The 11690-nt window shown below is 49.9% G+C and overlaps 1 protein-coding gene across 2 annotated transcripts; it reads left to right on the top strand.

Moving 5' to 3' along the window:
- The first annotated feature begins 283 nt into the window (after positions 1 to 283).
- On the top strand, positions 284 to 10284 carry CHI3L1 (chitinase 3 like 1). Of its 2 annotated transcripts, XM_068986270.1 has the most exons (10): positions 284 to 378; positions 600 to 629; positions 1535 to 1736; positions 2232 to 2288; positions 3059 to 3209; positions 5150 to 5271; positions 8061 to 8184; positions 8748 to 8930; positions 9431 to 9547; positions 9746 to 10284. In XM_068986270.1, the coding sequence occupies exons 1-10, from the start codon at positions 330 to 332 to the stop codon at positions 9884 to 9886; spliced, it is 1176 nt and encodes a 391-aa protein (XP_068842371.1). In that variant the 5' UTR covers positions 284 to 329; the 3' UTR covers positions 9887 to 10284. The 2 variants fall into 2 exon arrangements, with proteins under 2 accessions (XP_068842371.1, XP_068842372.1); XM_068986271.1 differs by lacking the exon at positions 8748 to 8930.
- Positions 10285 to 11690: the final 1406 nt, after the last annotated feature.

Below are 11690 nucleotides of genomic sequence, written 5' to 3'. Positions count from 1 at the left end.
TGAGTGGGAGGCTGAGTCACTGGCCCCAGGAGCCCCCAGATCATCCCTCTAATGGCTGTTCTACCGGCAGATGCCTCAGGGAGACCTGGCCCAAGTTTTCAAGACTTTCCAGGGTTTCCCAATCCACCTCCAGTGGCCCACAGGGCTCCTCCCCTGCCACTTCAGTCTGCCAGTTCCTTCACTGACACACAGCTCGGTTTCCTGTAAAGGGAGGATTGCGGTGCAGGGGAGTGGAGAAGGGTACATATAAGAGGAAGCTGGAGGCCCAGGAAGCGTCCTGCTCAGGCAGCTGGGGAGCAGGAACCTGAACCGGAGGAAGAGGCCGCGCCATGCCCTCCTCTGCCGCAGCCAGGATGGGGCTGAGGGCGGCTCGGACAGGTCTCTGGGTTGGCCGCAGAGCTGCTGCTTGCAAAGGCTGGCCTCCTACCTGCTGTGGGGAGAGGCAGCGGGCGGGAGAAGGGGCGGCGCAGAGCCAGGGGAGAGAGAGGAGGTGCCTGGTGTGAGGAGGCCCTGGATTCCCTGGAGGTGGGGCGGGTGCAGGCAGCAGGAGGTAGGGCCGGAGGTGCTTGCAAGGGGTCTCATCCTGGATTTCCCTTCAGGTTTTGTGGTCCTGGTGCTGCTCCAGAGCTGTAAGTAACCTTCTTTTAAGTCATGGAAGGTGGGGGTGTGGTGAGGGCTATATGGAAGGGAACTTGGCACTTTTTCCCAGTTTCTTCTCTGATTCAAATGGCTCAGAAACATTAGCATTTGTTAAACCAAGATGATGAGTATATAGATGTTTATTATACTACTCTCTACTTTTCTGTATATTTAAAATTTTTCAAAATTAAAAACTTTCAAAGGCTCAGGTTCAATGAAGCCTTCAACCAATAGCCTAGTGGGAACCACTAACAGGAGCCCAGGAACAGTGTGCATGAGTGATGCCCACTCCAATCAAGAGGGCAGAAGAGGCCTGCTCCGCGGCAGCAGAAATTAGAAAAAGAAGAGAGTGGGAACTTTCCGGTCCACTGGGTTATTGTGTCCCAGCTAGGGGGATGCACTGAGGGGCCCGGAGACTGCCATTCTAGGCGGGTTACAAGTCAGGGGTAGCTCCCGCATGAAGGCAGAGAAGAGACAGGCCAGAGCCTCTCAGATCAAGGACTCCTGAAAGGCAAAGGTCTTCTAACACTGGCTGTTTGGGGCTGGGCCATTCCCCTCCTTCAAAGCCTCCAGGAAACCTTCCTTACTTGCACCAAGTCCCTTCTTATCTTTACCCACCAGGGCCCCCGCACTCCATACAGTGTTCTGCTCTTAGTCTGCAGTGTATTTATATGCCGTGTTTGATCTTTCCTAAGCATTTTCAAAACAGGTTTTATTTTCACCAGACAGGGAACTCCCTTGAGCCAGTTCCTTTCACCGAGAATTTTAACTATGCTCACAATTCTACCCGTCCATCCCACCCCTCCCCCCAAACCCCACTGGTGCTCAGCTCAGGGTTCAGCCAGAGGGTCCCAGGCTCAACCGTGGCCCAGGGCTCACCTAGCCTTCTCCTCAGGTGCTGCATACAAGCTGATCTGCTACTACACCAGCTGGTCCCAGTACCGGGAGGGGGATGGGAGCTGCTTCCCAGATGCCATCGACCCCTTCCTGTGCACCCACGTCATCTACAGCTTTGCCAACATAAGCAACAACGAGATCGACACCTGGGAGTGGAATGACGTGACGCTCTATGACACACTGAACACACTCAAGAACAGGTTGGGTCACTGGCTAGCTAGGGCAGGAGAAAGATGGAGGGTGCGGACGGCTGGTTTCAGGGTAGAGTACGCCTGAGCAAGGGGATGGGCAAGGTCCCCGGGACTCACTTCTGGGTGGAGAATTGGAGGGCCTTGGCTCAAATGGGAGGAAGTGATGAGGGCAGAGGTCAGGATATAGAAGAAGCCTGCAGAAAAAGGCATAGCTGGACTCCCCTGGGAGAAGAAACTCTCTCTGTCCCCTGAAGGTACCTCTCCACAGAGAAAATGTTCATGGATCTATTTTGCCATATTGTGGCTTCCCACTGGAGGGAAAAAAATGGGCAACACATCTCAGAATAAGTGTCACAAATACTTAGAAAACCTTAGAATAGTGAATTTCAGTGTTGGAAGGGCCTTGGAGGCCTGATTCAGCCTCTACCCGAAGCTAGAAGCCTACTAGCGACTTCACAGCAACTTCACTCAACACCAGCCTTCCTGCCTCTCTGTGCCCCACAGGAACCCCAAGCTGAAGACCCTCCTATCTGTTGGAGGATGGAACTTCGGTCCTCAAAGGTAGGATGCATCCCCCAGAGGACGATGGGATAAGAGGAAGTATAGGTTTCTCTACACCCATGGGATGGAAGGTCACAGGGACCCCAGAATGGCCAGGCACAGGGATGTGAATGGTTGTCAGGAGTTTGCATCATGTGCAATCATGAAATCAGAGCCCAGAAAGGGGAAGGAACTTGCCAAGAGACACACAGCAAGATGGCAGCCAATGTTCTGATTTCTTGCCAATGCTCTTTTTACTACTTCTCAGACATGAACACAAAGAAATTTGAGGGGATACTGTCCTAAGGGTTGGAAGGAGCGAGATGGAATGAATGGGAATTTGGGAGTGGAGACCCTGGGAGGACTTCCTGGAATGGGTAGAGTTGGAGCAGCTTTAAAAAGAGTTGAAGTAATGGCTATAACAGCTCTCATTTATTGAGTGGTTACTATGTGTCAGGCATCCTGTCCAACCATTATCACATGTAATCCTCATAATAGCACTGTGAGATATTACATTCATGCCTGTTTTACAGATGAGGAAATTGAGGCTCAGGCTATAATCTGCTCAAAATGGCTTGGCTACTAGGTGACAGAGCCAGGGATATCTGATTATATTGCACATGTTCTTTCTGTTAATAAGATGATTAGAAGTGGGTCCTGTCCCACCCATGCCCTCCGATAGCTCTGTGAGTTCAGGCTCCCAGCTGCACATGCCCCAGAGACCACTCCAAAGGGCCAAGGCACCCAGCATTTTGGTGCTGAGCCCTCAACTGTGGTGATTTTGGTTCTAGATTTTCCAAAATAGCTTCCAAGACCCAGAGTCGCAGGACTTTCATCAAGTCAGTGCCACCATTTCTGCGGACCCATGGCTTTGATGGACTGGACCTAGCATGGCTCTACCCCGGGTGGAGAGACAAGCGGCATCTCACCGCTCTGGTCAAGGTGCTGGTCGGGCCGGGGAAAGGGGCAGGGAGGCAGGGAGCACCAAGGAGTGGGGAGGGCGGAAGCTATCTTTGGGCATGTTCTCCTGAGGCAGGAAAAGGGAGACTGAAGCCTCCTTGCTGCAGAGTCCTGAGATCTGGGCCAAAGGTGAGACACACACAGGTCTGTGTCCTGAGGTCTGACACAGCAGGGAAGACATCCTCTGAAAACAGTGGGAGGTGGGCTGGGGTTCCAAGAGGCAGCGCTCGCTAACCAGAGCACCTACTCCTCACTGCCACTTAGTCGAGCATCATTGTCCTCTATTCATTCTCAAACTGACACCGCACACTCCCAAGCATGCACTAATCAGGATACTCAGCTCCATCTGGGGGCAGCGCAAGCATCTTTAGTTACCCTAGGGGCAGAGCAATCAAATTGTTCACAGTATCAGCAACGTTCGCTGGATCATGGAGAAAGCAAGGGAATTTCAGAAAAACATCTACTTCTTTTTCATCGACTACAATAAAGCCTTTCACTGTGTGAATCATAACAAACTGTAGAAAATTCTTAAAGAGATGGGAATACCAGACCATCTTACCTGTCTCTTGAGAAACTATGTGGATCAATAAGCAACAGTTAGAATCTGAACAACTGGCTGGTACAAAATTGAGAAAGGACTATGACAAGGCTGTATATTGTCACCCTGTTTATTTCACTTATATGCAGAGCACATCCTCCAAAATGCTGGGCTGGGTGAATTAAAAACTGGAATCAAGATTGCCGGGAGAAATACCAACAACCTCAGATGCGCAGATGATACCACTCTAAAGGCAGTAAGCAAAGAGGAACCAAAGAGCCTCTCGATGAGGGTGAAAGAGGAGAGTGAAAAAGCTGGCTTAAAACTCAATATTCAAAAACCTAAGATCATGGCATCCAGTCCCACCACTTCATGGCAAACAAAAAGTGAAAAGGTGGAAGCAGTGACAGATCTCCTCTTCCTGAGCTCGAAAAGCATCGTGGATGGTGACTGCAGCCTTGACATTAGAAGGTGGATGCTTCTTGGACGGAAAGCTATGACAAACCTAGACAGTGTATTAAAAAGCAAAGACATCACTTTGCCGACAAAGGTCCATATAATTAAACCTATGATCTTTCCAGTAGTCATGTACGAATGTGAGAGTTGGACCAGAAAGAGGGCAGAGCACTGAAGAATTGATGCTTCAGACTGTGGTGCTGGAGAAGACTCTTGAGAGTCCCTTGGACTGCAAGGAGATCCAACCAGCCAATCCTAAAGGAAATTGATCCTAAACATTCATTAGAAGTACCGACACTGAAGCTGAAGCTCCAATACTTTGGCCACCTGATGTGAAGAGCCGACTCATTGGAAAAGACTTTATGCTGGGAAAGACTGAAGGCAGAAGGAGAAGCGGGTGACAGAGGAGGAGATGGATGGATGGCATCACTGACTCAATGGACATGGACGTGTGCAAACTCCAAGAGATGGTGAGAGACGGAGAAGCCTGGTGTGCGGCAGTCCATGGGGTCGCGAACAGTCAGACACAACCTGGCGACTGAACAGAGGAGAACAACAGATTGAACAACAATCAGCGTGAATCACTGTAGCTTTGTGTTCTCATTTACTACCTTGAACAAGGCACAGACCAACAGGCAGATGTCTTCCAGCTCTATCTGTGGGCTAAGTGGGATCACTCTTTATTCTCATGGTCCCTGCAGGATAAAGAAAAATTGAATATTGATGAGTATACATGGGGTGTAGGGATGAGATCGGCCCAAACTCTTTTTAGGAAAAGGATGGGTGAGCCTGCAGATGGGACCAGTGTATCATTCCCACTAAGCTCCAGTCTGGTTGGAGATTACAGCAGACAGGGAAGGCCAATGACATGCTCAACGATCTTTCTCCACAAGGCTTGCTGTCACTCACCTGCCTCTCTCCCCACCAGGAAATGAAGGCTGAGTTTGTAAGGGAAGCCCAAGCAGGCACAGAGCAGCTCCTGCTCAGCGCAGCAGTGCCCGCAGGGAAGATTGCTATTGACAGAGGCTATGACATCGCCCAGATATCCCGGTAAGTCTCCTGACCTACTCTGCCTTTGCAGTCTATGTACAATCAGAAGACTGGGCTTTTGGTCCCAATTTCTCCAGAGATGCGTGACTTTGAGCCAGTCACATCACTTCTCTGTGCCTTAGCCTTCCTATCTGTCAAAAGGGGTATAATAATCCCTATCTTTTCTTTTCACTTGGGATATTGTGGTGATCAATTGAGAAAACTGTTACGAATGTATGCTTGTGGGAAAAGAAATAGAGAAAGTTATACAAATGAGCCAGTCACTAGTCTTTGGAAGGGCAAAGCAGCAGTTAATAATGCCTTTCATTTCTAGGCCGCTGGAGAGTCCTCAAGGGACTCTGTCTTGCAGAGACTCCCCTTTCTTATGCATCTGGCCCTTCTCCTCGCCTTGCCTCCTATGCATGTGGCGATGAGCAGTCTCCAGCCAAGCAGCTTGACTTCTTGGTAGAACAAGACATGGATCTTAGGAAACCCAAGAGTAAGAAACAAAGACTCTTCACTCTGACTAGAATCTTCTTTAGGGCCTCAGGCACATGTAGATTCATTGCTTTAATTGCAATAATTGCTTTAATTGATCACTTCAGTTCAGTCACTCAGTCGTGTCTGACTTTTTGCAGCCCCACTGACCGCAGCATGCCAGGCTTCCCTGTCCATTACCAAACTCAGGTCCATCAAGTCGGTAATGCCATACAACCATCTTATCTTCTGTCATCCCCTTCTCCTCCTGCCTTCAATTATTCCCAGTATCAGGGTCTTTTCAAATGAGTCAGTTCTTCCTATCAGATGGCCCAAGTATTGGAGCTTCAGCTTCAGCGTCAGCATCAGTACTTCAAAGAATATTCAGGACTGATTTCCTTTCGGGTGGACTGATTAGAAATCCTTGCAGTCCAAGGAGCTCTCAAGAGTCTTCTCCAACACCACAGTTCAAAAGCATCAATTCTTCGGTGCTCAGTTTTCTTCACAGTCCAACTCTCACATCCATACATGACTACTGGAAAAAAAACATAGCTTTGACTAGATGGACCTTTGTTGGCAAAGTAATGTCTCTGCTTTTTAATTTAATCAATCTAGGATTGATGATAGCTTTTCTCCCAAGGAGCAAGCATCTTTTAATTTCATGACTGCAGTCACCATCTGCAGTGATTTTGTAGCCCAAAATATAAAGTCTCTCACTGTTTCCATTGTTTCCCCATTTATTTGCCATGAAGTGATGAGACCGGATGCCATGATCTTAGTTTTTTGAATTTTGAGTTTTAAGCCAGCTTTTTCACTCTCCTCTTTCACTTTCATCAAGAAGCTCTTTATTTTCTTTTTCTCGGGTGGTGTCATCTGCATATCTGAGGTTGTTGATATTTCTTCCAACAGTCTTGATTCCAGCTTGTGCTTCATCCAACCCCGCATTTCACATGATGTACTCTGCATATAAGTTAAATAAGCAGGGTAACAATATAGAACATGACATACTCCTTTCCCTATTGGAACCAGTCTGGTATTTCATGTCTGGTTCTATTGCTTCTTGATCTGCATATAGATTTCTCAGGAATCAGGTAAGGTGGGCTGGTATTCCCACCTCTTTAAGAATTTCCCACAGTTTGCTGTGATCCACACAGCCAAAGGCTTTGGCATAGTCAATAAAGCAGAAGTAGATGTGTTTCTGGAACTCTCTTGCTTTTTCGATGATCCAACAGATATTGGCAATTTGATCTCTGGTTCCTCTGCCTTGTCTAAATCCAGCTTGAACATCTGGAAGCTCACAGTTCATGTACTGTTGAACCCTGGCTTGGAGAATTTTGAGCATTACTTTACTAGCATGTGGAATGAGTGCAACTGTGCGGTAGTTTGAATATTCTTTGGCATTGCCTTTCTTGGGGATTGGAATGAAAACTGACCTTTTACAGTCCTGTGGCCGCTGTTGAGTTTTCCAAATTTGCTGGCATAATGAATGCAGCAGTCTCACAGCATCATCTTTTAGGATTTGAAATAGCTCAACTGGAATTCCATCACTTTGTTCATAGTGATGCTTCCTAAGGCCCACTTGACTTTGCACTCCAGGATGTCTGGCTCTAGGTGATTGATCACACCATTGTGATTATCTGAGTCATGAAGATCTTTTTTGTCTAGTTCTTCTGTGTATTCTTGCCACCTCTTCTTAATATCTTCAGCTTCTATTAGGTCCATACCATTTCTGTCCTTTATTGTGCCCATCTTTGCATGAAATATTCCCCTGGTATCTCTAATTTTCTTGGAGAGATCTTTAGTCCTTCCCATTCTATTGTTTTCCTCTATTTCTTTGCCTTGATCATTGACGGTGGTCAAGTGATCATTGATCACTTAGAGGGTGGGAATGAGGTGGCTCTCAATCATTTGCCCCAACAGCCCATATTCATGCAATCCACCTGGAGACCCCGAATCTGTGTGTATAGAAAGCTTACTCCTTATTACAAGGAATCATAATTTCAGGCCATCCTTTGGTCCTGCTCTTTCCCCACAAGGCTAGTTACTGATGATATTAATCTGCTTTGTCAAAGATGAATGTGGTTGGAGAGTAGGGATTGAGATGTGCTGGAGGGCAGCTCCCGGTTGTGTTTTGCGAGCAGATAGGAAGAGCCCTGTTCTTGCTTTGAATGCTCCTGTGGGACCCTGAGCAAGAGCCTGGGTCCAGCAGCCTAGTCTGGTCACCGGCTTCTACCAGATTTTGGATTAATGACTGCCTGTTTTTCTTGCTCACATTCTGTTGGGGTGGTGTGCTTTTAAACTTTTCTCCTTGCCCTGCATCCACTCTTCTATAGACACTTGGACTTCATCAGCCTTTTGACCTATGACTTTCATGGAGCCTGGCGCCAGACAGTAGGACATCACAGCCCCCTGTTTCGAGGCCAGGAAGATGCAAGTTCTGACAGATTCAGTAATGCTGTGAGTGTCCTGAAGGAGGGAAGGATGAGAGGGGGCCACAAAGACCTGCCACCTGCTGGAGCTCACACACCAACCTCTCCATTCCTTGGTAATCCTGTAAGGGAGGGGTTAGGGGCCCACTTCACAGACGAGGAATCTGAGGCGCAATGTTCATTCATTCTCCACAGCTCTGGGAACTGAGGAGGTGATACTTACATAAAGAATCAAGATATCTCCTGACAGGCCTATAGTGTGGAGGCACAGGGCAGATGGGAGAGAGCAAACGAGGGCTGGGGGCTGAGAAGCCAAGCGTCTAGTCTAGCCCTGCCATTTGCTTGCTGTGAAATGTGAGCCAGTCACCTGATTTCTGCAACTACGAAACAGCATCTCTTCCTACACCTAAGAGGATTTCTTTGGGATGGAAACTGTACAGTGCTTTTTAGACTGACATTATAAGTTCCCAGAAGGAAGGGAATTCCAGATGCATCTAGACCTGGAACTCCTTTCAAGGCAGCAGTGGGAACTGCACGACCTTCTCCCTCCGAGACTAACTGCTCAAACTGTCCTGCCCTGCCCACGCCCAGGACTACGCTGTGAGCTACATGCTGAGGCTGGGGGCTCCAGCCAATAAGCTGGTGATGGGCATCCCCACTTTTGGGAGGAGCTTCACTCTGGCCTCTTCCAAGACAGATGTGGGTGCCCCCATCTCAGGGCCAGGAATACCAGGCCGGTTCACCAAGGAGAAAGGGATCCTTGCTTATTATGAGGTATGAGCTAGGAAGAAGGTAAGATTTCCCACAGCATCAGCAGCCCTGGGGAAGGTGACCCTCCAAATCACCCCCACTTTACTCTTTTGAAAATTAAAAAAAAAAAAAAATTCCAGCAGACCTAGCACTGTAGAGAGGAGGGAGGAGGAGAGCAGGCACATCACATCTTCATCCCCTCTGGCCACCAAGTTGAGGCCTTCCTTTTAGCCCAGGATAAAGCAACGGCCAAGAGGTAGGTTCTTTTGTTTTTACCCAACCTCTGCTGCTCTGAGTTGCCTTGGCCAATCCTCAGTGTCAGTGCAGAACAGCCACAGAACCCCGGGATATTTGCATCAATTTTAAGTAAAGTTGTGTGAAATCTGCAGGTTCTAGGGGCAGGTGCAACCTGCAGGATGAAGCAAGGGGCTGCAATAGATTTGGGGGGGTAACATCCCCACAGTGACCAGCAACGTCTCAGCACAGCTCTCCAGCCACCACTGCCCTGTTCTCTCTCTGCTCAGATCTGTGATTTCCTCCACGGAGCCACCACCCACAGATTCCGTGACCAGCAGGTCCCCTATGCCACCAAGGGCAACCAGTGGGTGGCATATGACGATCAGGAGAGCGTCAAAAACAAGGTATGTTCACAAGGCCACACCCACCAGATAAAAAGCGAGAGGGACGCCCCCTGCACTGAGGGTGGGGCTTGGCTACAGGGGTGTTTCGGGTCCCGGTGTCTGCTTTCCTCTCCTCTGCGGAGGAGTCTAGATAGCATGCCCCCATGTGCACCCTGGCACAGGGAACCCAGCCACGCCCGCCTTGGGTCTCCCCACCAGGCGCGGTACCTGAAGAACAGGCAGCTGGCTGGCGCCATGGTGTGGGCCCTGGACTTGGATGACTTCCGGGGCACCTTCTGTGGGCAGAACCTGACCTTTCCTCTCACGAGTGCCATCAAGGATGTGCTTGCTGAGGTGTAGCCTTCTGCCCTTGGGCTCACAGTGGGGCAGAGATGCCGCTCACACTTGGCTCTGACTGACCAGAAGCCTGATCTTCTGCCCTGCCGGGGCCCCGCTGAGCCTCAGCCTCCCTTCTTTGGGCCCATGTGAGGGCCACGGCTCCGCAGTCTGAGCTCAGCTCTGGTTCAGGGGCAGGCCAGGGTGGGGCTGCGGGGCCAGCACAGCGCACGGTGCAGGGTCAGCACATACCTGCTGACGAACGAGAATGCTCAGCAGCGCCAAGCCCGACACCAGGTTTCTTCCCCTTGCTTACTCCTGGGGCCTGATGCCTAAGGATGCCATTTTGGCAAGCTCTGCGGCCACACAGCCTTACAAGAAGCAGCAACCACACTAATTACACCGTCTGCAAAGCCTAGCTTGAAACCTTTTCCCGGGAACATAACTGTGTCTCCATCCCACTTTCCCTTGCTGGTTCTGCACCTGCTCAATAAAGCACCAAGGCTCACCTGTTGTTGGCGCTTGCTTCAGTATCTGTGGCCCCACTGGGCTCACCTCCCATCTCTCTTCTGGATTCCTTTCTCTCAGACTTGGGAGCCCCGAGGTGCAGAAAGTGAGACCACCCTATCCTCTGCTGCCTCCAGGGCACCCCCCAAAGCGGCAAGCATCACCAGATTCATCAGCTGTGGACTTAACCCGAGAGTGCTGGAGGCCTTCTAGATCTTAAAGTCATTGTCATCCAGACTTCTCTATACGATTCTTTGTTGAAAGAAGCCTTTTCTGTTTCCAGGGGCTAGCAGACACTAGGAAGGAAACCCTTTAATCCCAGCCCTTCATCTCTTCTCACCCTGGGGAGGGGAAGGAGCCAATATAGGGCCAGGTTAGAGACAGCCCTGACCCTGGACTCAGGGTTAGAAGGAGACACCAACGTTACCTCACACATTGTCCCACAATCCCAGGTCTAGAGTCTCTGCAGATCTTGAGAGCTGGCCTTCCAAGCTCCCCACTCTCAGTGACCAGTTGCTCATCACCTTAGAAGAGCCCTTTTCATTGCTGGACTGAAATTGGTCAGATGTCGTAGGGCTGTATCCTAGCCCTCTGTCTCCTCTCAGGACACACTCAGCCCTCAGCCCATGCAGAAATCAAGGCTCCTTGGCCCAGGCTGGGACATGAGGTGGGGGCCAGATAAGACAGTGTGGGTCAGACAGGACGAGCTCAGAAGATCAGCCAGGGTTCTAGCCTTCATGAAGTAGAAATGTTCTTAACAGTTCCTGCAGACTCCAAGAGCCTTGGACAAGCTTTGTATCCAAAGAGGGTTCATCTGCATGGTCCCAAATCAAAGAGAATTTATTTGTGGATTCCCGGATGTTTGAATTATCTGTGACTTGGCCCAGTGGCTTGTGGCACTAGTTTGAGGTGTGGGGAAAGGAAATACCTATCGGCCTCCCTGAAATCTGAACTAGCTGGAGCAGGACAGAAGCAACTAATCCCAAGGTCACTGCCAAGCTAAAGGCAAAGAGAGTGAGAACTTGGCCAGAGCTTCAAGGTTGTCTGGCATTTCACTGCTGGCCAGTGGGCCCAGCATTCCCAATCTGTGCCCACTGCCCTCCCACCACACGGGGGTCTTTGAAATCCCAGGAGCTGTGAGTCCTCCAGTGCAGCTAACCCCCTCCCCACCTCCCCCGGCCACCCTTCCCCCATCCTGGGGCAGGCTCTGCAGGGCTGACTCAGGGTCCCGCAGAGTTAGTCACATTCACTTATAGCTGCAGAGTCAGAGGCCAGGGATGGGGATTGGGTCTCCAGGACCTGAATCCCGCCCAGCAGGACT

The sequence above is a fragment of the Capricornis sumatraensis genome, chromosome 14, assembly GCF_032405125.1.
Source record: "Capricornis sumatraensis isolate serow.1 chromosome 14, serow.2, whole genome shotgun sequence".
Taxonomy (NCBI): domain Eukaryota; kingdom Metazoa; phylum Chordata; class Mammalia; order Artiodactyla; family Bovidae; genus Capricornis; species Capricornis sumatraensis.
The sequence above is the reverse complement of the archived record's forward strand: the minus strand, read 5'-3'. Positions and strand labels throughout refer to the sequence as shown.

Bases quoted from the DNA above. Each gene is read 5' to 3' on its own strand.
- CHI3L1 (XM_068986270.1), top strand. From the start codon at position 330: ATGCCCTCCTCTGCCGCAGCCAGGATGGGGCTGAGGGCGGCTCGGACA. The intron at 5,272-8,060 runs GTAAGTCTCCTG...ACTCTTCTATAG, and splicing joins GACATCGCCCAGATATCCCG to ACACTTGGACTTCATCAGCC. The intron at 8,185-8,747 runs GTGAGTGTCCTG...GCCCACGCCCAG, and splicing joins CTGACAGATTCAGTAATGCT to GACTACGCTGTGAGCTACAT.